Source organism: Maylandia zebra, linkage group LG13 (assembly GCF_041146795.1).
Source record: "Maylandia zebra isolate NMK-2024a linkage group LG13, Mzebra_GT3a, whole genome shotgun sequence".
Taxonomy (NCBI): Eukaryota; Metazoa; Chordata; class Actinopteri; order Cichliformes; family Cichlidae; genus Maylandia; species Maylandia zebra.
The window spans coordinates 20,938,192-20,964,270 of NC_135179.1; the positions used below are offsets into that span (position 1 = coordinate 20,938,192).

Below are 26,079 nucleotides of genomic sequence, written 5' to 3' on the forward strand. Positions count from 1 at the left end.
ACGCGTTTGTTGAATTTTTCACCTAAGCTTCAGAAATACATACAGCAAATAGTTACTTTTCTACCTGTAATATCTGTGTAATAACAGGAAGACAATGTTTTTCATTTTATTTTCATTTTAGTGACTAGAGGAGCTGTAGCCTCCTCAAAGCTATGTCACTGACGTTTTCAAAACAGCTGACTGTGGGCTCCAAACCTGTGCAGTGTTGGGACTATATAAACTTTTCCAGACTCTAGACTCTGTGTGAGTTGTGACAATGTGCTCGGGATTTTTTTTTTCTTTTTTCTGAGAGGCTACTCACCATTTCTTTCAGTTCCTATCAAATTTATCTTGCATGCAAAAACCCATGCTATCTCACTATAAAGAATTTTCATCTTTTCATTCTGGCTCCCTTTTCACAGTTTTAAGTGCAATAGGTAAAATAAATCTACTCCATTTATGAGCTATATTGTTTCTTAAATTACAATAGGCAAGGAATGTGCAGCCATGCTTCACCGTATATGGAATTACTGTAGCAAAATTAAATTATTACTTGAGTAATTACTTTTGCAAGGGGAACACTGGAGCAGCCTATGGTGACATTGAGACTCTAACGTTTCAGAGAGTGAAAATAATACATCTCTATGAGCACCAGCTATCTATTGTATTGAGGAAATTAGCCTGCAACTAACTGTAATGAAGAACATTCTTACCAGTTAATTAGTTGGTCACTACTGGTTTGGACACTTATAAATTCAACTCTCTAAAATCAATAGGCCTATATCTAAGCTTCATTTATGCCCCTGAATTTTAATTAAACTAATGAAAGATATACCCATTATTCACTTGCACAGGGAAGGTATATAGGTCTGCTTAATTCATGCAACCTTTCAAAACTGCAAATGCCTTTATTTAGTGCTGTTTGGCAATGTGCACCAATGGAGACCATCTACCAAATTCTATTAAAAGTGGGCTTGCTGTTTAAAAAAAAAAAGAAAAGAAAAAAGGAAAGCCATTGTTCATACTTCTGTCAGTTAAGTAGACTTTTCTTTTTAATGTGTATTTTGATTTTATAACAGTAGCTGTTTCCTTTCCCCTTTATTCTTCAGCTTCAGTTAAATTATAGCATCACATTCACCCATCATCCACTTTCTTCTGATTCTGACATTTATTATTCATCTGAAGAACACAAGGCGTACTGCCAAAATAGTCTTTGTTTCCCTGTAAACTTTGAAGTCTCCTCCTTATTGTGTCAGAAAACAGGTGGAGCTCATGGTCTTATAGCTTTGTTGGTTATTTTGCTAAATTGTTATCAGTGTCGCTTCATCACTCTCATCGCTATAGACCAGCCATGCCGTTGTGAGGTCATAGGTTTACAGCTTGAGGGAAACATTTGGAGAATAACTAAAGGCAGCTGTTCTGAAATCTTCTGGCAAAGTTAAAACACGTTATTTCCTGACCTCTTAACCTGACCACATATAGGTTTGTTGCCTAAATCTTATTAAACACTGAAAAAAAACCCACACATTACATCTACTCTCCCGGATCAAAGTACTGCATTTGTTCCATTCATCAAGCACCACCTTCTTCTTTGCAGGTGTAGGTGCAGGTGTTCTGGCTCTTTGTATTCCTTCACCTAACTTCCTAAAGTCATTCTGCTAGTCAGTGCTGTATTTTCTTGTCTTTTTGCAAGAAAATTGCAAAGCTGTGCTAAAAAATATCTTCTCAAACTTGTATATATGTATATATACATGTATACAAATATATGTATTCATTTGACTAATCACATTGTTATTATCGTTGTTATCGATCAGTCTCTTACTATGACGCACTTGCATTAGGTACACAGTGTGTCACTAGCACACAGGATATTGGCCATTGTATGCCAATATAGATATTCCATTAAAAATCTTAAATTATTTATAATGAAAGAGTCAATTTAAAATGGGAAATCTCTTCAAGTTTATGTAATAATAGATGAACAAGGTCTTTTTCTTCTCTTTATTCTCAAAGGTGCTCTGTTGGATTGAGACCTGCTGACTGTGAAATCCATTTGAGTACAGTGAACTCAATGTCAGGTTCAAAAAAACAGTTTGAGATGTTTTGAGTTTTGTGACATGGTTCAGTATCCTTCTGGAAGCAGACAACAGAAGATAGGTACTGTGGTCATAAAGGGATAGACATAGTCAGCAGCTCTGGTAGCATTTAAATGATCCTCAGCTGGTACTAAGGGGTCCCAGAATGCACGTGCGTGTATAGTTTTACAATGCTGAGTGTTTCTTGTCTTTACCTTACCTAGCCTAGACAGAGGGTGTGTATCATTTGCATATTATAAAGTTGGCCATCACAAGCAAATTTATGTAAAGTGACTCAGTGGCTGTAGAAAATTCCCAATACAGACATATTTTAAAAAAGTGCACAATTGCAAAGCAGAATGTTGCATATACAAACAAAGTAGGTGCAACACACTGTGATATTTTCCAGTGTTTAATGTTTTTTGTCAAATGCAATGCCATTGGTGTAATAATAACATAGGAGTAGTTAATTTAAAATTCTGATGCCTACTGGTTGTACGTACCACATTAAAGCCCAACTTCAGACAGCAGACAGTCAGTTGGCAACCAACTGATTTTCTTTCACTGCTTTCAATACGCAAGCCAATTATATGATCATATTACAAAAATACCCCACAGATCTATAGCTCTAGGCAAAACTGACACATTATTGTATCTTTTTATTCATTTTCTTTTTTGTCTGCATACTGGAAGCTTTCATGCCCAGGTGAGCTCTCAGAAATGATAAACACACTCCTTAATAGCTTCTGTGATTTTTATGTGCACATGAAAGGTACACATCAGTGGTTATGTCTGCATACAGATTAGTGACACACAATATGATGTTTTTGTCTGGTGCTTTGCCATATGTCAATTTAGTTAATCATCTTGTAAAACAGGCAGGTGTTTTGCGCTTAAACCACTTTAACAAGAGTGAAATGAATGAAGGTTCAGAGCAGCGATTAGTATTATATTCAAAGCAAACAGGTGCTTGACAAAACAGTAGTATTTGCCGAGGTTATGCATGTGCATATCTATGAAAAACAGACACAGGCAGAAACACGTACGCACAAAGAGGAGAGTACTGTAAGATTATTTTGAAATTCAGTGCATTTATATTGTATTAGGGCAAATCAGAAAAAGATTACAAGAAATAAATTGTTGTGTTGTTTTATTTACAAACTGCATTTACACGTAAATATGTATGTAAAGGAGGAATTGGTAAGATTATTGCTCTGTCATTAATAACCCTCCATTTTTTTCACCATCAAATGAGTAATGAAACACTACTTAAATTAAGAAAAAAATAATGTCCTTATTAACCATACTAATATTAAGCTTACCACAAGATAGATGTATTCCTTAATTTAATTAGCACATATAGACGTTATGGTGACCGGATTTGTTAAAAGTATTGAAGCATGTTTTAGTAGTAAAAGCACCTTGAAACCTGATCATTTACCTGCACTTTGTCTAGTGTATAGTCTGTACAATTAAATGAATTTGAGAAAAATATAATTCCTATTCTTAAGAAAAATTTCTTTGCCTCACCAGCAATCTTTTGAAATAATTTAACAAGTAATAAGCTAACTACTTAACAAAAAATAAAGGAAAGAAATGCTAATGATCTAAGTTCTATAGCTAACTGTAAGCTAGCCAGTGTAAGTCTTGCTAACAATTTGAGAGCATGTTTTTCAGTTTAGATAATATTAAAAGGTAAAATTATGCCAGCTCAGTCCTTATTCTTGGAACATAAGAGGATATATTCAAGCAGCATGTTTGACCGCTGGGCATGGGCGCACTGTTTACACAGCTTGTCATTGTTAGCAACCAATGGTAGCTCGCTAATTCTCTAAGTTAAAACTTGGAGGGATTTGACAAAAGAAGCTTTTTCAAAGCTAAAAAGAGGATGAAAGGGTGAAGGTTAAGCTAGAGACTCGAGAGTTTTCACCTGTTACTTTAGTTAGCTAGTCTATCTTAGTACAAGGTACATCATGTATAATTGCCCAATTTTATGATGCTTAAAGCTGTGTAGATTAGTATATGTAGGCAATATACAGTTGTGCAAATTTTAGTAGTTCCTATTTTCTGTTAATTTTAACTGAAGTTCTGTGAAAGTTTTTACAATCATTAGGTGAAAATTTAAGAATTTGCTAGGCTGCAATTGATAACATTTCTCATCTGATGTGAAAAATCACTGTAACTGAAACAAAAGACAATTTTAGTTTATCATTTTGTTGTTGTTGCATTTTTATGATAACACATTAATCATTTTTATGAGGCAGAAATGGCTTTCAGCTGTCATCTTCCTAAACCACCCACACCATCTCTTGCAAGTAAAACAGTAGATTAGGTCATGTAGTGTGATTGAGTCTCTGGAAATCACAGGAGTTAAAAATCTCTAAAAGGGCGCTTTCTCTCTAATGTCTTTGAATCTTTTTTATTATTATTATTTTTAAGGGCACTGAACATGTAAACCTAATATCTTGGGGCCAGAATCAGCATGAGCATCTGTCGCTTGCCACCCCGATTTTCCTTTGTTATCTGACTCTCCTGACTGTCTATTAAAGCTGAAATGCCAGGAAAAAATATTTCAAAGGGCAAGTCCCCATAACTATAAAAAGATCTAGAGGGATATTCTCTTGTGATTTAAAAAAAAACCCCAATGCTTTTGTATTCCAAGTTTTAAATGACAGTGACTTCTGCTTAAGAACTGATAACTTATTTTCATGTATCTCAGTTCATGTTGCATGCATTTTATTCTTTAAAAATTATACAGAAGATATATTAAATGGGAATAAATGTCAACGTGATGACCAAAGTGATGACCAGGTGTCCGTTTACAGCAAAACCTCAGGTTTTCAATTTTTAATGGAGAAAAAAATATATATATATATGTATCCGGGAACCTGTTGAGAATTCTGTGTTTGCCTCAGAAATGCTTTAGAGGAAAGGTGACAAGAATTTAAAATGGACTGCTCACAGACAAAACAACATCAGCAGCAATGTGTCTTTTTGAAATAATGTCCTGATTACTCTGGATAATCTGCAGACAATACCGTGAGCAGATTTCATTGGAGCTCCCAAAGAAATGCTTCTGAAAAGTTTTGACAGCTTATGATTTACTGAGGATTTTAGGATAGCAAAAGAAAAATCCCAACCTCATACACCACACACAATCTGTCTTTGCCCACAGAGCAGCAACCCAGCAACAGCTTGGCTTTTCACAGCACTGCGAGAGGATTACTTTGCAAGCAAAGATTGTGGAACAGAATATGCTGGACTTTTATTAAAAGTTCTCGACCTAATTTGTGATCTCTAATCTGGCCAGTAATTAGGTATGCAATCCAGACATTACCTGAGTAATTAACAGTGAATTAATTCTATATATTTAAGGTTACATTTTATGTATTTGCACATAATTATTTAACTGTAAACTGTATTATTTCCTTATTCTAATAGATGTAGGACTCAGTGGATTGTATTTCTCAGCTCTACCAATACATAAAGTTAAGCAATCTTATTTGCAACTGGTGCAGTCCAAAAAAAATAAAATAAATAATTTTGCAATAGCTGAATGTATATATGCTTTGCCAGTAGTAACACCTTTAGGTTACCACAGCAACAACCATTTTCCCCGAGTAAGACCAAATTATTGTTATAAATAATACAATAACACAAACAAAGAGCTTACATTCAAATTGACTGATGCAAACTCTTTTAATAGTGTATTTCTGATAAATACAGTGTATCCTGAAGGACCATTAAGGCTCCTTGTCATTTTCATTATTTCGTTATTTATTGGTTTTACTTTAAGAGTAAGTTTACCCAAATCACACACACACATATACTGGAGGTGGTACAGAGCCTGTTTCTGATGAAAAATAAATCAGTTCATTAAAAAAAAAGGACGGAGGAGGGGGGTTAACAGTCACAAAACAATTTTCCAACATTTGGATTCTTGTGACTCCAGTGCTAACACACCAAGTCACACTTTTAAGCATGAGATGAGAAAAGTTCTTATAGCAATTCAAAATTAAAAGAACTACAGGAGCTCTAAAGAAATGTTTGTGCTAAAACAAAGAAATTTGGCCATCTGTTTCATTTGAATTTGAATTTCTTTCAAGCCCTTGTCTCGGTTTCTTTTTAGCACAATGCTTGAATGTGTATCTCGGAGTGTGTGGCCCTGTGGTGAAGGGGAGGGTGCACGAAAATCATCTGTCTAAACAATTACATGTGTGGATCTTGAACACCTGTTTGTACTGAGCAGGTGCCTTGACCTTTTTCTTTAAACAAAACTTTAGGATGCTAAGTAGTTTTAATTCAACCAACACTTTTAACAAAGACAGCTCTTTTTGTTAAAGAGATTACAATAATATGGATGTGACGAAACTCAGTTCGGACAGTGGTAAACATTAGCAAACCCTCACTAGGTTTGGATAAAGTCTACGCTCACAAGCCTGTCAAACCTGCATTTGAAACATAAGTTGTTGGCTACCATATAGCAGTATAGTATTGCAACATGGCATTTGGGTCTCCTAACTAAAATAGTATGTGGATTGAGTTTGTTGCTGTAGCACAGGGACTGCCCCTGAAAGCTGCCTTTATTAAACCTGCTCATCATTCCGCTTTATAATAAAGCATAACGTCTTTTTTATAAAGTGATGAATAGCCAGGTAAGCATGGATCAGCATGAATACGCGTTGACACGTTTTGTATTCTGCACATATTTACTTTTAAGCTTGGCTTGGATAATTCTAATTACTGCTAATATAAAAGTACCTTACTATCAAGTAAAGCCACATGCTTAGGGTCTTTATTGGGGATTTTTGATGAAATCATAATACATCAAACGCCGTGCAATACCCGCACCTGGCTCTTTTAATAACAGTTTGTTTGAACTGCAATTGGGCATTTATTTTACTGAATATCAAAGCTGTTTGACTGTGTGCTAGTCTTGTTTGCTGAACTCTCTGTCAGTGAACATTTCAGTAATAATGACAGAGTGGGAGGGCCACTCGGTGCAACTAATAAGGACAGCGATCGGGCTGGCGATCCCACTGTGACTTTTATTTCCAAGTCTTGGAATCCGGAATCGGACTGGTCGTATCCACACATGGACTATGCTTTTGTCGCGGTTTTTTTCTCTGTTTTCGCCTTAGAGGAAACTTTGTCAGATACTGTAAGTACTTATGGATCAAATTAATTTCACAGTAAACGAAAATTTTAAAAAAGAAGAAGAAAAAACGGCTTAATGTAGAAATCAGCTTGTGAATTTATTGAAAATCCCCTTTTAGCGAGCATATTTTGCTTGTTTTCTCATGAAAGTGTGTTTTTGTTTTTTTATTTTATTTATTTGTTTCCCTACTTAAACTCCCGGCTTCATCCGTGTAACTTGTGCTGGGACCCATGCCTTAGAAACGGCTTATTTCTGATTTTCTTGCAGCTCTGCAGTAGTAAACACGCACCACTTTTGCCTATTTGTTAACCGCAAATTACGTAATATTCTAAACACTGAACGAATATCAAGTGCTACGTTTCATACTTATTAAAAAAAATGCTCGAAAGCCCACAGCCAATCAGCGGTCGCGCATAGAAACACGCTTCTTTGAATATTGCATAGTTGCACTGAGTTATTGCCTCTGAGCGAAAGTGGCTGAATGACTGATGGATCGAACAACTTAAGTGCGCACGGTTTTGCCTGGTGCCTGTGATACATACGGGCTCATAGCCTCCGTGTAACTACCTTAAACTGCCCCTGTGTCCGTTTAGTTGATGCGGATATAGAGCAGCTGTGTACCATGCTGCTGCACCGGGGGGAGCGTGTGGGTTTAAAGTTGCAGCTTAACTCGCGCACAGACCTCGATAATATGACTGCGATTTGTAAAGGTGTGGAGTAACTGCGACAGCAGGGTCCGCCTGCAGAGCCGCGTCTGTTGCATGCATTTGCAGAAATGACCAGAATAATATTACTCCTCCACGCAGACACGGAATGTGATACCTCTGTACTGCCTGTGACGCTTGCATAGACTGGCTGTAGGAAGTGGCATGGCCACTTCATTACCGAGCGCCATGATACTGTAGGCCTGCATGTAAAACTTTATGATCAAGTGGGGGAAGGCTTGAAGGGTGGATGGGAATTATGTATGTATATATAAATGTATGACACGCCTTTCTATTGCCTTTTTTTGTAAGCTAGATATTGGAATTACCTTAATTTGCTGCAGCTGTATTAGGGCCTTTTGAGATCTTTTTTAGGAATGTCTTCAGAGTTGTCATCCATGGTGGAAATAGATAAAGTCTTTGCAACTACGCTGCCACAAATTTAAAATCCTCCAAACTGCTTATTCATTAGGAGGTCACTTCATACTTTTAATGCATAATTTTAATATAGCACAATAAAACATGAGATTTTATCACGCACAGTACCTCAAGTGCACTCAGATTCTTTTTAACCTGTACAACTTGAAGTCCTTGAAAGTCGTTGAAAAAGCCATGCGAAATTCTTTTACCTTCTGAGTTCATCTGTCAACATTATTTTGGCAGCGCCCCAGTTTTTCAGGCAGAGCAATCTAGTCGTTTCTAAAAGTGTTAGTCTGAAAAGCCCACTAAAGTTGAGGGTGCTTTACCGACTGTACTTTGGAGCAAACACTCACCATCCAGTGCGACTACCCAAAAAATGTGTGGCACCTCTGCAATGGCACGAAAGTAATCCAGAAGATTTTGTTTGGCAGCATAGTGAAATGGTTCAGGGGACTTTGTTGTAACTGGAGGTTTCCAGGTTTGATACTCACATGTGATATCCTTGAAGAACATAGTGTTGATTGAGTACTACATAAATAAAAGATCAAGGCTGTGGCAATATGATCAAGAAGCCAATCCCATATAAAACCCATCGTACAATTACTGTCACACATACTGTAAATATAATTTGGAATATTGATTAAAAAAGAGGAGAGCAGATGAACAGACTGAATGGATTACAAGCTGTAAATGGAGAAGCTTGGCTCGCTGGATAAGCAGAACTTAAAGAGAAACATAGCTAAGTGTAAACACTGCTGTGGTATAAACATCTGAATTCATCACTGTATGAAAACCTTAATTAGAACAAAACACCGAACAACTCGCCAGCTTCACCATGGTGACGGAAATAAATCCAAAGTAAGGCTTTAGGGACATTTGAATGCACAAGTGAGTTAGGTAAAGCAGGAAAATCAGGCGCATGTTAGTGCTGAATTCAATTCTGCAATAATACAACTTGCATATAATATAATGGAGTCATGTTTCTAATAATGAAAAGAAGTGATTAGAATGTGACAGATGTGTGTATATTATTTCTTCCTCACTTGAATGTAAACAACTTTCTACACTAGATTGCTAAATGAATCCAAATAAATTAAAAGATACTGTTGCCCAACATAATAGCATCCTTATAATAAAATGGGCTCATTGTTTTCTTGGCTATTCTCTGTAATACAGCGTGTTTATCCATTGTTTAACTTAACTAAACTGAAGCTGAAATTAAAGCCATGTTGTTTCCATCCAGGTTTTCAGGTGGACTGCTTTCTAGAGCCAGAGCCATGATTTGCTTGTTAAGGTGGACTGCTCTCCTTTGGACTTTAAATTCCATTCCTTGCGCTTTGGGGATGGCAGTGAGCAAACAATCAGGTACATGGGTTTGTTGTCTGCAACGTTTTGCTCCTAACAGCATATTCCTTTTAACAAAATAAGATTATTGATGGTGATATTTTACGAATAAACTACTAGCTCTGGACTCTGATCTTTTATTAATGTCAATTTGAAGAAGATGTAGACAGAAATATTTAGACTCTATTATAATAATAGACATTTGTCTGTGTCCAAATCCATCTTCATCGGTTTTTGTTTGCAATGACTTTACTTGAGTCCAAACTTTTGATTGATAAATATGTTACACAACAATCAAAATGCATAAAGCTGATCTCCATTTCATTTTTTGTGAAGTTGATGTAGCCACGTCTCTAAATTGGATCCGACACTCTCGTTTCTTCATATTTTTTTAATGTTCTAGCAAAACTTTTAAAGATTAACAGAAAAAAACAACAACTTTTAACTGATTTTTCTGGTCTGATGTGTTTTTTCTCCTTAGGAAGTTTTTGCCTTAAAAAAATTACAAGAAATGCACAGTGGAAATTATTTCGTGATGGATTCACTGTCTTTTCTGTAATCCTAGTCAAAAGTGCTTCAAAATATAAATGAACATCTGCACCCAACACAAACAATTTCTCGGTTGCTTTCCCCTAGATGGCTCATGCCCCCCTCTGAGCGTAGAGGAACGCAGGTTTTCTGATGTTTTAGATCGTCCCCTGGAAATCACAGGTAGGTACCGAATGAACACGGTGGCTTTGTGGGGATGTAGACGTCGGCTTGTTCAAATCTAGTAACGCATTGTAATCCTGTCCCGCAGGATTTGATCTCACAGAAATGTTTCTTCTCCGAAAGGGAACAATCGCAGAAGACCTGCCATCATTTCGATTAGGAAGCAGTCCACTTATTAAGCCAACAAAGTAGGTAGCATTCACATCTGTGCTAGGGGTGCATGTGTGTGTACATTCTTCATTATTTATGTTTGCATTGTTCACTGGGAGAAAACCTCACAATACAACCATGCTATAAAAATGTGTGTCCAAGGCTATGATCAGTATTGAGCTGCAGGCTATTGCTCTCTGGCTCCTTCATGTGCTTATTTCTTATAACTCAAATATTGCAGGACCTTATGATATTTTACTGCTAATGTGTGTCTTTATTGTGGTGGCTATAATGAGAATTTGAGCTCGCTTTCTTGGATTTGGCTGAAGAAAATCTAAATAAAAATAAACAGTGTAGCCATAACTGAATTTCACAGAAGGCTTGAACTGATGCAACCCAGATACACCCTGCTCAGAGCAATAGTTCTATTTGCCTTGGCTAATAAGGGCAAGCAGTGAGGTGAGCTGGTAGATGGGGAATAATTTGAACAGAATTAATATATATTGCATTTTATTCTTGAAATCTCATAAGGGCAAAAACTGGGACATAAAGGAATGGGAAAAAAGTCCCAAGCTTGTATAATAAGACAGGAATATTAAAATGACTATGTAAATGACACATTCACTTACTGAAGACCTTTATTCCCCAGTCATCTGGCAGGGTCATGATGTGGCGTCACCTTGCTGCTGCTGATGTGACGTGTATAGTAGCATCATATTTTATAGAATTTATCAAAGCCTATTGCCCTTTTTACATTTGTATCACATGAGACCTGGGACATAAGTGAAAGCGCGATGGTTTGCATAACTTATACTGAGGTTTTAAAAATGAATCCTGAGATATTCATTGTTTTGTGTCCTCGGGTTGTAACAGTGAAAGAGAACACTTTGTCATTCTTCCAGGAGGGCAGGATATTTTTAGTATTTTTATATGCAACTGTAAACATTTACTGCCTCCCTCTCTCTCCCCCTCTCCCTCCTTGGCTGGGTGAAAAAAAATCTTTGAGCCAGGTGATTTGTGATCTGCTTCCCTGTTCAGTCAACCAGCTGAAAATACATTCACTTCAGCCCTTCACTCAGTCTGGGCCCATAGTGCAAGAAGATGCTGCCTCTCGGTGACGCTGCTGACAGTGGCATTGGTTATAGTGGCAGGACTGCGATCCCTCTCATATCCAATTATCTAAGTACTTTGACAGGTGATACTGCATGTCAGCTGAGGAGGGAAAGCGAGGGCAATTGCACGAAGCAGGAGGCCCCAGTGCCCCTGCCACAGCCAGTAAAACATTGCTCACTCCTCTCGCAGCATATGCAGCAATAGATGCGTAGATATGGCTGATGTTCTGCCCACTCCTTGGCACAATACACATTACGGTTCATAGATCACTGCTGACACGCTCGTGGAACATTTGTGTGAGGGAGCACATTTGCCCGGCAAAAAGCAACACATATTCATCCATAGAGTATTAAAGCAGAGTGTTGCAGTTGCTCCCAGCATTTTTATAGCTTATTTATGTCTGCTCTGGCTCTCTTTGGATCATATACTAACTTGTGTCTCACATCTGAAATGCATGTTGGTCTATGGACTACATTTTAAATATGTTTAAATGGTTCTCAACTGTCTGTCTTACATATTGTTGTACATAGTTTAGCAACTCAAGCTCTTCAAGCTTCAGTAGAATTTGCAATAGACTCCATTTTTGTGCTCAAATCGGAACCAAGTTCTGCTTTCGAGCAGGTACTGTAGCTTTTGTGGGGTGTTTTTGTTAACAATGCAAATCAAGCAAAACAGGAATTTAATCAGCACTTCTTTTTAATGTGACTGCAAAATCTTATAATGTAGCTTATGCTGAGATTTGTTTAGCAACCGACAGTTTTAGCAATTTGTAACTGTTGTGGCAGCTTATTCATCATACAGGCTTACTGTGGTCTACTAGTTTACTAGTTTATATTCTACCTGGGTTGCCAATAGGGAAGTTGCAGAGTGCCCTCTTTGCTTTAACATTAACTTGCTGTTTGGTTATGCAGAGCTATCAAAACCATGTAATTAGTAATTACTCCCATTTAGTACCTTTGCCCTACATGTAAATTGTGCTTTAAGCACAGCCATTGCATTAAACTTCTGACCAAGTGTCCATATGTTAGGATTTGGACGAGAAGCTGCTTCACTATTGCCACAACACCAAAAACGCCAAAGGATACTTCTGGGATGCCAGTGGCTTTGACACCATAGGAATGAGGATGAGCTCGTCTTACAAAACCTAGCTACCTTCGTGCACCTCAGCTGTACAAAGTAAAATGTCTATATTCTAGATCAAATCCATGCCAGTAAAAAAAACTCTTCTACCGAACGTAAACACATAAGGTGGGCTCACGTTGGGAAAAAGAAGTAATAGCCATTTGGCGCTTGAATGATGGATCTAGGGTAAAAACTGACACGGTAAAGTCAACTTTGAACTGCGCAGAGATTGAATGTCAGTGATAAGGACGCGAGCCAACTAGGCTTGCATTTGAGATTTGATTGTTTCAGCTGTAGCAATCTGATTCCTCTAGCTCAGTTTAAAGACTCTTCTTGGATAGGATTTATTACAAGGCAGGAGACTTAAGTCTCTTCCATAAGATTGCCTGCCAGAAAAGTGGTGTTGCTGTGATAATTCTGTCAAACCATTGTGTCAGCCAAGCAACGCAGACAGTCAAAAGCACGTTCCAAGAGTGGTGACAGTTTTCAGAAAGCACATGATCACTCCTTATAAAAATGGAATTAGCTCTGAGTGTAATTCTTGTGTCAGGGTGTTACTGTGCGTGATCTTGTGTGCTTCTCTTATTATGGTTGTGCACACACAAAACTATTGTAATGCTCTGAGGTGTTTTTCCTCTGCTCTCCCTTACTGCTATGGACGTTCCATTGCTTTGGCTTGAAACCAGACCCTACTTCTTCACACTGTAAAATACAAGCCTATAGTAAACAGTCATTATAAGGTTTGCATTGAAACGAAGATTTACTAATGAATGCGATGTGGAATGCATTTCTTTTTGTTCCAAAGTGTATTTCCCAATACAAATTATTTTTATTCAAATGGGACTTGTAAAAGAAAATGCTGGCAGGATCACTTACAGCATGTTGTGGAAGTGTTTTGCATGTGTACTAGGGAAATTGAATGCAAATCCTTCTAAGTCATGCAGAGTAGCACTTTCCCAAAGAATCAGACAAGCAGTGTCAAAACAAGTAACACAGAGCTCCACATTTGGCCACTTAACCACCGGGGCAGTCAACATGAGGTCAGGGTTGGCGTAATCACATACAGAGATTATAAAAAGCTGTTTTGGCTGTGAACCAGGAGAAATAAATGGAAATTTTCTTTCTTTTTTTTTTTTTAAATTCACCCATTATCACCTACTAAATCATGCCGAGTAGCATTTTACCAAATAATTAAACTGTGGTCAAGGTAACCAACCCTGAACTCCAGGTTTAGCCACTTAGCCATAGCAGTCAACACAATGTCATGACCTTTAACCCTCTAGCCTCTCAGAGAGAACTGTGCCAGCCCAGTGAAAGAACTTTGTGAAAAAGGGTGTAAAGTGTGGTACGAATAAGAATTCTCTTTTATTTTATGATGTTTCTTGCTCCTTAAAAATGATGTGTAATCCATTTAGTACAAATAGGTACTGTATGTGCAGCCTTAAAATGTTCTGCACTGCATTTATTTTCAGAATCTCACTTTTATAAATTGCCACGTCACTTTTGATATTGAATTGCTGCTGAAATAATCCTTTAGCCCTTAGGCAACAAATGACCTTCCCAGTCCTCGGCCCCTCACGGAAGCATTTGATTTTTCAGGAGCTTTAACTTGGAGCATTTATCATTTTAGTCATGTACCGTGCACACCAAAAAAATCGCAAAGAATTCAAGGGACACAATAGAAGAGGGTAGGAAGCTCTGAGAGAATAGGAGATGATATATTGGAGTGAAAACTAATTTCCAACCTGTCTGAGGAAACACTCTCTCTCGCTTCCTCCCCCAGGCTGTGCTCTGCCTTCTCAATGACCTTATCATTGCATTATTATTATTTTTGCTGATCTTGATTTATTATGTTTATGCTCTTCCACTTTTGGCTGTTAATTTGAGTGTGGAGTTGGGTTATAGGTTATAGTATTTTGAAGGATATAATGTTTTTTGTTTTTTGTTTTTTTTAGCACAACGTATAAAATAGTGAAAGAGAGTGAGGGTGTGGGCTGAGCAATGAGTTAGTGAATAAGATGTAAATCATTTGGGAGTGGGTATGATTTGAAATATGATATTGTTTTTCTTATATATTCCAGTTTTTTTCTGTGTATTTTTCTTCTGCTGGAGGAAAGGAAAGGTGTGTTATTTGACTTTACAGAGTGGCTGAGGTCATAGACATAAACCCTCTGTAACTGTGCGTGTGCGTCGTATGTCAGCGAAGTAAAAGATTGACTTCTGTGACTTTGGATCAATGTCTATATGCTTTCATCCATCTGAGTGACAGGGAAGCCTGTATAAAATACATCAAGCTAAATGGAATTAAGTTTGTCAGGTTTATTTATGTGGATGTCTCTTCAGCAAGAGGATACTGAAATTATATTGATCACTGAAGCTGATTGGCTGGTTCATTATTCAGTCCCTGAAAGCTTTAAAGTGCCTTACATTCTGCACTGAAAAATTAAACCGGACACTGTTATTCAATTTTTTAAAATTATTTCAAAGTTAAATTTAATATTGGTGCTCTGTTGGAATGTAACTGTTCCTGATGTTCTTTTTAGACTGATATTTCCAAATGGGCTTCCAAGTGAGTACTCCCTTGTCTCCATCTGGCGGGTAAGAAGAACTACAAAAAAAGATCGGTGGTATCTTTGGCAGATATTTGATCAGTCAGGAGGCAGTCAGGTTAGTGCCAATATATATTTTAATTGTGTGTAATAGTTTGAGTATGTACACAGATATGGTGCGGTGACAGTCCTCTTCTTTACATCTCAGGTAAATGTTGTGGTTGACGGCGACAAGAAGGTGGTGGAGTTTTCTTTCCAGAGCCTGCTGAGGAACACTCTCCGCTACACTTTTAAAAGCCGTGACCTCCATGCCCTGTTTGATCGCCAGTGGCACAAGCTGAGCATTTCTGTACAGACCAACGCTGTCTCCATTTACATGGACTGCAAGCTAATAGAAAGAAGAGCGACTGACGAGAGGGCCAGCATCGACCCCAGTGGGCGCACACTGATCACAACACGAATAGAGGATGGACGGCCTGTAGATGTATGTCCCATGATAAACATGTGTGGAGCACGTTTTTTTTTCTCAACTGCAAATTTAGCAGTTTGTTATTCAATATGTTCACTTGTCCAATATGAAAGCACCCCTACTGCTTTCAAACAACATTCAAAACATGTGTCAGGTGCATCTTAATCAGTTTAAGTCTTCAGTTTTACACATGTTCATGACATACTCAACACATACAGTGCTGTGCAAAACTCTTGGGCCACTCCTCATTTCTTTATATTTTGTTCCCAGTGAGACAGGCTCGAGCAGTTGCTCTTCAGTCTTTCTGAAGGTCTTTCAGAGTTTTTCTTTGGACATTGGATACTTTTTCATTCATTTTCAGTCCACTCCTTGTAACTTCAGGGGATTATTTTATTTATTTGTCAAGACACTTAAATCATAAATCAATCTTGTGTCTACACATAATAGATAATTTGGGAAAGAACCAATTTAAAAAATATCTTTAGGCACTTTGTTTCTAGCAGATTGGTGCCAAACACATATTTTTCCCCCATTTCAAATGCCTGTCAAACAGTCCAGTTTGACAGGCATAAATATTGTTTTTGCACCAATAAGGTGATTCCCAAAGAACCAGATAATTTCAGAAAACTGGACAATTGGAAAGCACAGCTATTTACAACAGATGAACATGATCTGAAAGTCATGTCCTTAAGAAATAGGGGGGGAAAGCAACAAAGATCTGACAGATGCATCTGGCCCATTTGTTGATCCGTCTACGGTTCACTGAAGCCTCAACAGAAATGGCCAAGGAAGAGGAACAGGGAGAAAAGGCTTAGCTATGCTAAATTACATACACAGCCACAAAGTGGCAAAAGGTCTTATGGAGTGATGAATCCAAATTTTAATTTTTGGGGTTCAAATTTATGGAGCAGGTTTGCAGAAAAGCAAATGTCTACAATCACTTGTAAAATATGGTGGAGGCTCTGTAAGGGTTTCAACCAGTGGTGTTGGGGATCTTGTCAAAACTGATGGAATCATGAACACAGAAAAGTACTGGGATGATATGAGATGATGTGGGATGATCTTGAATGAGAACATATTAAAAAGCAACCAACATCCAAAGAAGAGCTTTGTATGTCCTTCACGAAGCCTGGAGAATTATTCCTGAACAGTACTTCAACAAATTACTAGTAAGCTTGACTTCAGGCTGTGCTGAAGATTAAATAATAATAGTGGTGGTCATAGCAAATACTGACTCTCAAGCTCATTTGAATAATATGTTGCATTATAAACTATATTTCCACGTATGTTTGCACATTTTTTAATGAATCGCTGTACCTGTTTCCAATTTTCCTAGCGAAAACGAAAAAAGGAGGGGTGGCTCATAACTTTTCCACCATACTATAATAGATGGATGCTTCTACTGTAGTGTAAGCTTTTAATGTCCCCTTTTGAAAGCTTGTTTTTCGGCTGTCGGCACCTTGTTTTTTTAATCATTTGCATGAGAGGAGGGAGCCTTTTTTTTAGCTAACACTAGCAAGAATGGTTAGCAAGCTACATCTATAGACAATTGGGTTGCTATTAAACAAACAGATAAAATACATGAAATTCAATCAACAGAACTGGAGCAAAAACGTCTTGGACAGGCTTTTAGTAAAGTTTAACCACACAACAAGCCATATCATTTTTCAGATAAATGAATTAAAAATAATCTAAAGGCTACCAGCACCAGAAACAGTCCAGAGATCCAGTTACATCCACCTGTGTGAGTAGAGTTAGCAGACAACTAGCAGCCTAGTCTTCACCCACCTGTCACTTCAAGCAGCAGCAGCGCTTTTAATGCAAATGGGTGACCTATAAACAAAGTAACTCCTGTACAGCTTTTACAAAAGTGGGAAATTAGTTAAAAAGAGCATATTTATTCACTTTTATTCAATAATGCAGTACTGGAGAAGAAAAGTGTTTACTGTGCTGAGCAGTAACCATGTTTATTCATGTTTATTCAAGTCAGGCACTTTAGCGCTGGAGTCTGTTGGGTTGCTTTTGGAGTCAGCCTGAAGTGACTATTCAGTGAACTGCATTTGTTGGCACTTCCGCATTGGCTTCATTTTTCAGCCCCGGAGGTGGCCAAAGTGCCAAAAACAACAAAAGGTCACCTTGCCATTAGGTCAGCCGTGCCTCTGGATAGACCTTGGCTTAAGAAGGATTAACAGCTGACTTTTTATCCTTTGTGACTGATAATAGTATGAGTAACACCTCAAAAAAACCAACAACATAGGTTTCAAATTCTCCTCTGAACCAGTTGCAAGTCATGCGGAAGTTGAAGCTTTTTAAAAATATATGTTATGTTTTTAATGTGGTGCTTTGGAGATGTTTTGCAGGCGACAGGAGTTGCAGCGTTGGGACATTATGGCTACAGTAGCTGACAAGTGAACAAATTGTGCTGTCTGAGCCAGTGAAGTGTAGACATTTGTCAGTTAAAAGAGGAGCATGACGAGATGACGAAACTGTTGAATAATGCTGTGATTGTCTCCACAGATTGAACTGAAACAATTTCTAATCTACTGTGACCCTTACATAGCTGAGCTGGAAAACTGCTGTGAGCTCCAGGACCCAAAGGTAAAACGCTTTAACGCCTCAGAAAACAACTGAATTTACTATTATTATTATTTTTATTTACAATAAAGACTAAGAGCTAATGAGCTGTAAAAAAAAGACATTTGTGTTTTGTTATGCATTTCACAAGTAAGAAAATAAATTAGGTTACTTTTTTTCTTTAAAAAGTGAAAGACATTTAAGCTTCTTGGTAATCGTGTGCCACATACTGTACGGCTCAACTTTAACCATTACATAAAAGTGTAAGAAGATTTTTGTGTCATCCAAAAGAACGCCCGGCCCCAGTTAGAAATGAAATAAGATAGAACTTCTATCATCATAAAATCATTAAGAGCTAATGTTACGGTGATTCCAAATGGAGACGTGACCTTTGAACTCTTGTCATTGCATCTCTCCCTAAGCATCCTGCCATGTCAGTGTAAAGTTACTCTTAGAGAATTCTCACAACCTTGAGAAGCGGTTATGACAGGTTGTAAGCTTCACATAAGCATAAAAAGGTTGTCTGGGTTAAGTGTGCTGCACGTGACAGTGGCTTGATTTTTTTTTTGCCCTGAAGCAAGAACACAAAGGAAAGCGTCTAAGTAGTGAAATTTCTGTATTGATCCAGTGTGGAGCCGAGAGGACATTTAATGGGACTGCCCCTCCCCTGGTTACAGCTCAGATCCCCTTGATGCTGTCTCAGCCAGCCCCACAGTCCACTGACAGATGTCACTGTCCAGCTGAAAAGGTACACTCAATTCAACCCAGCAGGGGCTTCTAATTGAGTGAATGTAATGGCTGCTGAAACTGAGCCAGCCTTTGATTTGACGCCACGTGTACTCAATCCGATATGGGCATTCTAGAGACATTTAAACACCATTTATATCAAAAACTATTTTTCTGCAATGCCAACCAAACACATTACAGTCTAAATGTATTTACAAATGCAGCTATAATTCTCCCAAGCATGGCAAATATGCACTGTGCAATAGATCTGTGAAGCTGTAAGGAATTCTTTCACCTGCAGATATTAATGTTGCCTTCAATAACAAACTAAGACGGTACAGCCGCAAGGTGATCTCTTTTATCAGTGGAAATAGATGTGAGATACTGGAATATACTCAGATAGTAAAAAAAAAAAAGATTGTATTTTTAAGTAACATATGACTAAAAACATCATTGCTTACTGCAGGTGCAGTATATTACTTGTATTTCTTTACTGGCAAAACAGAAGCAATATTTCTGTTATTTCAAATGCAGTTATGGTCCGATGCTTATACACACTCATCATGCACGTGAATGTCGTGGTAATTTGGGGCTTTTTAAATTTCTTTGAATTGTTCTTTTTCCAAGTTGGAATAACTGTACAACATATATCTTTAATCACTTAAAAAAACAAGAATTTGGTGCATAAGTTTCAGTTTATTTTGGATTTTCTTTCATCCACATAAGGTGAAAAGTATACATACAAGCTCAAATATATAAATATATTCGCAAAACACTAATCTGGATTAGTTGGTGCTTACAGTGTCTTTTGACTTGACAAAGCCAAGTCCTATTGACATCGCACTAATAGTGTGATTGATTACAACTGGTAGTTTCTCTTTGCCAGCATAAAAAAACTGACGAATATCACAAAAATGGGAAAGTCCAAGGTTTTGGATAAAGCCGGCTAACATTAAGGTCGAGGAATGGCTTCACAACAAAATCTACCTAAGCACTATGTCTGTGCCAGGATATCAACCACTTTAAATGTACTCTACCAGTTCTGCCAAGAAGAATGGTCAAATAACCAGTCAGGATTCTGCCAAAAGCACCTGGTTGAGGTGCAACTTCCTAAGGGAAATTTAATCACATTTTAGTGGGTGTGTATGGATATTTGAGGCTGTGTGTAGGCTCTGACCCTGTGTGAATTGGAGAAAATCCAAAATAAATTCAAACTTTTGCACCCAATTGTTCTTTTTTTAAAGTCATTAAAGATGTATGCTGCACAATTCTTCCACCCTGGTAAAAAGAAAATTTCGAAGAAATCATTAAAAGCCCAGTATTACCATGGGATTCGTACCCACGATGTGTGTAAGTAAACAGCTGACTGCAACTGTATGTTAAAAGATTCATGCTGTTGATATAAATGTGTCTACGTATAGTTTCAGTCCTGCATGTTATGTGTGCACAGGCTGGTCTTCCAGGCGTAGCTGGACTGCCAGGACAAAAAGGAGATAAAGGGGAAAAGGTAAGGGCCAGATTTTTAGTGCTTTTTGATAAATGTGTTTGTCTTGACATCTATTCAAGGGAAAATGGAGTTGTTCAGGAAATGTTAGTGATTTCACAGAAGTCTCAACTTGATCTTGTCAGCATTGTGTTCAGAACCTTTATTGCAAATGACCATAGTTTTGTTCTCAGATACTCTTAGCTGCAGCTCTGGGTTTGCTTTCTGGGCAGTGTTGCTGGTTTTCCAGGACAGCTACAAGGTCTAAATGTCAAGAAAGACAGAAAGGCCCCGTAGGACGCATTTATACTTCATTGTTAGAGGAAGAGAAATAGAGCTTTCTTTCAGCAGGGAAATATCTATATTGGAATGCCTAGCAAAGTCCATGTTCTGCAGTCAAGGTCCTTTGGAGAAGCTACTGTGCAATTATCTGCAAGCATTCACATTTTCTCCCAAATATCCCAAGCAGTGTGAATTGGTAAATCATACATTTGTTCAATCACTTGAAAATTGGTGTAGTTTAAAAAAAAGATTCATGACAGCTCAATAGACAAGTGGAAATGTAAATTGTAAATGCCCAGTCACTGAAAATTGTGGGTGTCGCGTCAGTTGGAGGACAAGAAAAACATGAAGGAACCATCAAATACCGAGACAAAAAGTGTTATTATTCCCTAGACAAATCACATTGTTTGGAGAGTCAAATCCCCTTTTAGCTGCCTGTACAAGGTTAAAAAGTGACAAAAGGGAGAAAGCTCTGAATGAAAAGAATTCACAGGGACGAGCAGGTGGTGGTACTGTACGCCTGATAAGACTATATGGCTTTTGGGGGTCAGTATCCTAATTACCATGATGTGGCTGTGGGATTAAGATATGTAGGATGACTGTAAGAGTTTTTGTTCCGTGAAAACCAGTCATTTCTGCAAGGCACAAAAGCATCATTTTAAATCATTTATACCTTTAGCATCCAACTCTGGAATTTGTAATCGGGCTTTTTTGAGCTTTCTACACCGTGAGTTGTTACTGCTGCTAAAGAGGCATCGTGATTAGTGCTGGTAATCCTTTGAACAGCACCAAAAATGTACTGCCTGTGTGCAAGCATATGATTATAGATTGTTTTTCTTTCTAGCAGAGTAAAAAGGACTATATTTCGTCACTTTTGCATGCCAGTTGTCACAATGTCACTGAAAATCTGGAGACACTGAACATCTGTAATTGTTAGAACAGATACATAACAAATAATAAAGACATGGATGCTTAATCCTTTTAACTTTTTTAGCTTTTTATTTTGTTAGCTGATGTTTAAAATAGGCAGCGATCATTTTAAATATCATTTTTAAACTAGCTTTGTTTAAGAAAGAAAGAAAGAAGCAAAGGAAAACAGGTTGCTCTAATCAAATACGTTGATGTGCTATAATTGGCCTCTAATGATTCTTAAATGACCCAGCAGAGATCGGTTCTCAAGCTGTAATGTGTCTGTGCATTTGGAATGTGGTTGAAGTGCTGGTGATTAATTAGTTTCTGGTAATTGGTGTGGGTATTTAAAGTGGGTAAAATATAACAGGCTGCTGGTTCAGTTTGCAGTATAGCAGGCACTGTGCAAGTTGTCAGTGCTTTTGTTACATCAAAAAATAGCCATTTAATGTCCCAGTAAGTGTTAACCTGGTACCTAAACGATGTCCAAATAGCACTTTAGCACATATCTTTTATCTATCTACAAATAAACCAACAATAATTTGAACATGCTTCTCACCCAGGGCCCTTCCTTTTTTATTGTTATTATTTTTCTGCAGGCCACATCGTGCGCTATGACTCAGTTACTCATACTGTTAACACCTGAAATCTAATTTCAGGTTTTCAACAAATCAATACTTGGCAAGATTTGTTTACTGACTGAACAACAAAATTTATAACAAATCCTATTACTGGCTTGAACACTAAATCAATGGCGTTAAGCAAAGACATGATCAGGGGCCACACATTCATGACTAAGCCATCTCGTTCAGTCAGTTAACACACCACCGGTATTAAAAGCAGAAGCTAAAAAGAACCCTGGTGATTTTTTGGTAGTTATATTAGACCAGCTGTTGCGACTGCTGATCAGATAAATGTGATTTTGCTGCCACATTGAATAGAAACTTATACATGAGCTAAACTAAGAGCTAGGCACACTTCATTTACATTTCTAATATAGTTCTATTTTCACCTTTTTTTCTTGATCTTTTTATTCACCTCTTCAATCACTTTTTATTCATGCTATGATGTAGTAAATTAGCTGCTCAAAGTGCAGAACACACAAAAACCATCCATCCAGCCACTCTCTTATGCTTATCTAATTCAGGGACGGGGGAGCTGGTGCCTTTCCCCGCTCCTGTAGGGTGAGTGCTGGGGTACACACTGACAGCTTTCTAGTGTGACACAGAGCTACAAAAATCATTTTCAATAAAAATATAATCTGCAATTCAAGTTGAATACTTGTTCATATGCAGATGACAATTGAAATCAATACTTCAGCTATAGCAGCATGAAACCATCTGTGTACTGACAGTAAGATACACACACTGGACACTTTATTAGGTATACCTGTTCATCCACTTAATGATGCAAAAATCTAATCAGCTGATGACATGGCAGCAACATGGCAGATCAGTGTATTTAGGTATGCAGACATGGTCAACACAGCCTGTTGTTAGAACTTAATTATAAGAATGGGGAAGAAAGGTGGTTTAATTTACTTTGAATGTTGTTGATTTGAGAGATCTGGTCGGTAGTGCCAAACAGGCAGAACCTGCTCATCTGCTGGGATTTTAAATCCTGTAAACCCTTAAAAAATTATAGGATTTGTGAGGAATGGTCTGAAAAAGAGAAAATGTCAAGTATGCAGCTATTCTGTGGATCAAAATGCCTTGGTGATCTCACAAGTCAAAGGAGCATAGCCAGAGTGCTTTAAGCTGACCAGCCAGTGTGTGCAGAAGAGCATCTCTGAACTGTCTGAAGTTACGTTGAAGCAGATGGGCGACATCATCAGAAGACCACACTGGGGACCACTCAACTAAAAAAGAGAAAAACTGAGACTACAATTCACATGGGGTCACCCAGAATCAGAAAATAGAAGATATAAAAAATGTCACCTGGTCTAATAAGTTTCTGTTGCAACATTTGGAAAATTGTCAGAATTTGGAATAACTAACTTAAAGCATGGATCCATCCTGCCTTTTATCAATGGTTCAGGCTGGTGATGAATGGAGAATATTTTCTTGGTACATTTTCAGCCCCAGATAGGCATCATTTTTGCTGACTATATCCACAGTGTACCCATCTTCTGATGGCTGCTTCCAGCAGTATAATGTGCAATATCACAAAGCTTAGATTATCTCAAACTGGTTTCTTGAACATACCAATGAATTCTCTATACTCGAATGTACTTAAAGTGCCTCCACAGCCACCAGATGTCATTCCAATAGAGTACCTTTGAGATGTGGTAAAGCGAGAGAGTCACATCATGGATGTGTAGCCAACAAATCTGCAACAACAGTGTGATGCCATCGTGTCAATATGGACAAAAATCTATGTTAAAGTTTTCCATTGTGCTGTTAGATTGATACTGTGAAGAATTAAGGCTTTTCTGAAGGCACAAGGGTCCAACCCAGTACTAACACTGGGTAGCTAATAAAGCTGCCAGTGAGCATATACTAATGTAGCTAATTTGGCGTTTTAATTAGTCCACAAACCACACATTGAAAGATGATCAATAGTTTTGGTCACCCAATTGTGAAACTGTAAGAGTTATGATTTTGATTTGTCAGGCTGATCTACATGTGATGTCAAACAGTGTAGGCTGTATTCTATTCACTGACAGTAGCTAACCTTTCTACACAAGTGGCAGTTTGTTCTTATAATATTAATTATGTTTTGATAGTCAGTCATTTATTTATTTATTTTATCTTATTTACACTGGCCTTGTTGTAGATTCATCTGTGTGGTATATTATGGTAGCATTTCACTTCTTCTACGTTATATTTAATTCTCATTGATCCCTGAGTTTCTAAGGCCAGTTTCTACCTGTTTCTCCCTGGTGGAGTGGACTTACAGGCGCTAGATGTTTAGAAGAGCTGAAGGTTTGCGTTGTCAGACCACATTCAGGATGCTTTCTGAGAATCATTTCTGTACAAACTCAAAATCCAATTTACAAAAATCTATTTTAAGTTAAGCCAACATTTAGAACTTCCATTTGTTATGAGATAGAGTAGGGTGTGTGTTTCAGTGTGCGATTTTTCACAAGCAATGGGGCAGTGTTTGTGCAGTCTGAGCCATCATAGTTCATTTTGCGCAGTGGAGGGCTTTGCCTGCTTCAAAGGTCCAGAATGATTTTCATTATGGAAACCTAAAGGAAGCGAGGGAGAAATGCAAGTGTCGAAGAGATGTAGCTACCAACTTACCAATCCTTGGCTCCAGAGCTTCAGTCTTAAGAGACATCATTACTTATGACTTGTGCATATCTGTAAAACTGCATAAATGTTCACCAAACTAATTTTTTAGGGGCTTTTAAAATGTAAAAGTACCTTTCCCTAAGCAATTTATTTTCTGCTTTTTTGTTACGTGCACAACGATACACCGCATACTGTTTAAGGGGGGGGGGGGACTGCTGCTTCGTGTGATGCCCAACACTCAATTAAATTATTATCTGCTCTTAAGTGTTAGACGGCTTATTATATTTCATCTCGCCAGCTGTTTTCCTATTATATTATTTGCTTGTTCCTATATATAACACTACAAAGTTGGTGCCATGAAAGTAAATTGTTTTGTGTATGGAGGTACAACATTTACACATCATGCCACTTGATGTAAAGACTTGCATACAGGATACCTTTGTGTTTCTGTCCTTTTAACACAAGCTTCTCCGTCCTGATTGTTGCCTCTGACAGGATTTTGTAAGGAATCTTTAGCTCCTCCATGATTACAGATAGGAATTTATGTTCAGATCATGGGAAAATGGACAAATTATGTAAGGAATTATACATTAGTATAATAAAAACTAGACCTATAGGTTTCTTAAACGCTTTGTTTAGTTTGGCAAGACCCACATGTTGCTGTCATATTGCTAGCCCAGTATTCATGGTTCACAGTTAAACAATGAGAAAACTCTGATTTATATTACAATACATTTAACAAGGGGTAACAAAGTCATATAAAACTCTGTTATTGAGGTAATCTTATAAGACTTGAGAATCTCCTTCTGTATAAGATTAAAAATAGTCCGAGTATACTTACTAACAATTTAGATTGACTTTGTAGAGATTAATCAAAGACATCTGGGCAATTTAGAGCATTTAAACAACCAAAATGAGAAGTGCAGGCCAATCATCGTGACCTACACAGAGGGTTTCTTGGGAAAATGGGTGGGGATTACTTTTGCTGTGTTACTCTGACAGAAAGTACTATCCCGCATTACAGTGAGAGTTTGATGGAGGATTCTAATGCAGTGCAAAGGGATTAAACTGCTAT

At 37.7% G+C, this 26,079-nt stretch overlaps 1 protein-coding gene across 9 annotated transcripts in view; it reads left to right on the forward strand.

The window, feature by feature from the left end:
* The first annotated feature begins 7,105 nt into the window (after window positions 1-7,105).
* LOC101482045 (collagen alpha-1(XIX) chain) overlaps window positions 7,106-26,079 on the forward strand; it is a 102,159-nt gene continuing 83,185 nt past the window's right edge. For 8 of the 9 annotated variants that reach the window (XR_002721222.3, XM_004555985.4, XM_076891745.1 and 5 more), the window contains exons 1-9: window positions 7,106-7,215; window positions 9,580-9,701; window positions 10,317-10,391; window positions 10,480-10,579; window positions 15,320-15,443; window positions 15,534-15,809; window positions 18,312-18,392; window positions 18,997-19,116; window positions 20,545-20,601. Coding sequence is in view for 8 of the 9 variants with exons in the window: in XM_004555985.4 (XP_004556042.3) it covers window positions 9,614-9,701; window positions 10,317-10,391; window positions 10,480-10,579; window positions 15,320-15,443; window positions 15,534-15,809; window positions 18,312-18,392; window positions 18,997-19,116; window positions 20,545-20,601 (921 nt within the window). In the remaining variant the exon portion in view is untranslated. The remainder of the gene's footprint in view (window positions 7,216-9,579; window positions 9,702-10,316; window positions 10,392-10,479; window positions 10,580-15,319; window positions 15,444-15,533; window positions 15,810-18,311; window positions 18,393-18,996; window positions 19,117-20,544; window positions 20,602-26,079) is intronic. The other variant, XM_023153060.3, reaches the window with a different exon arrangement.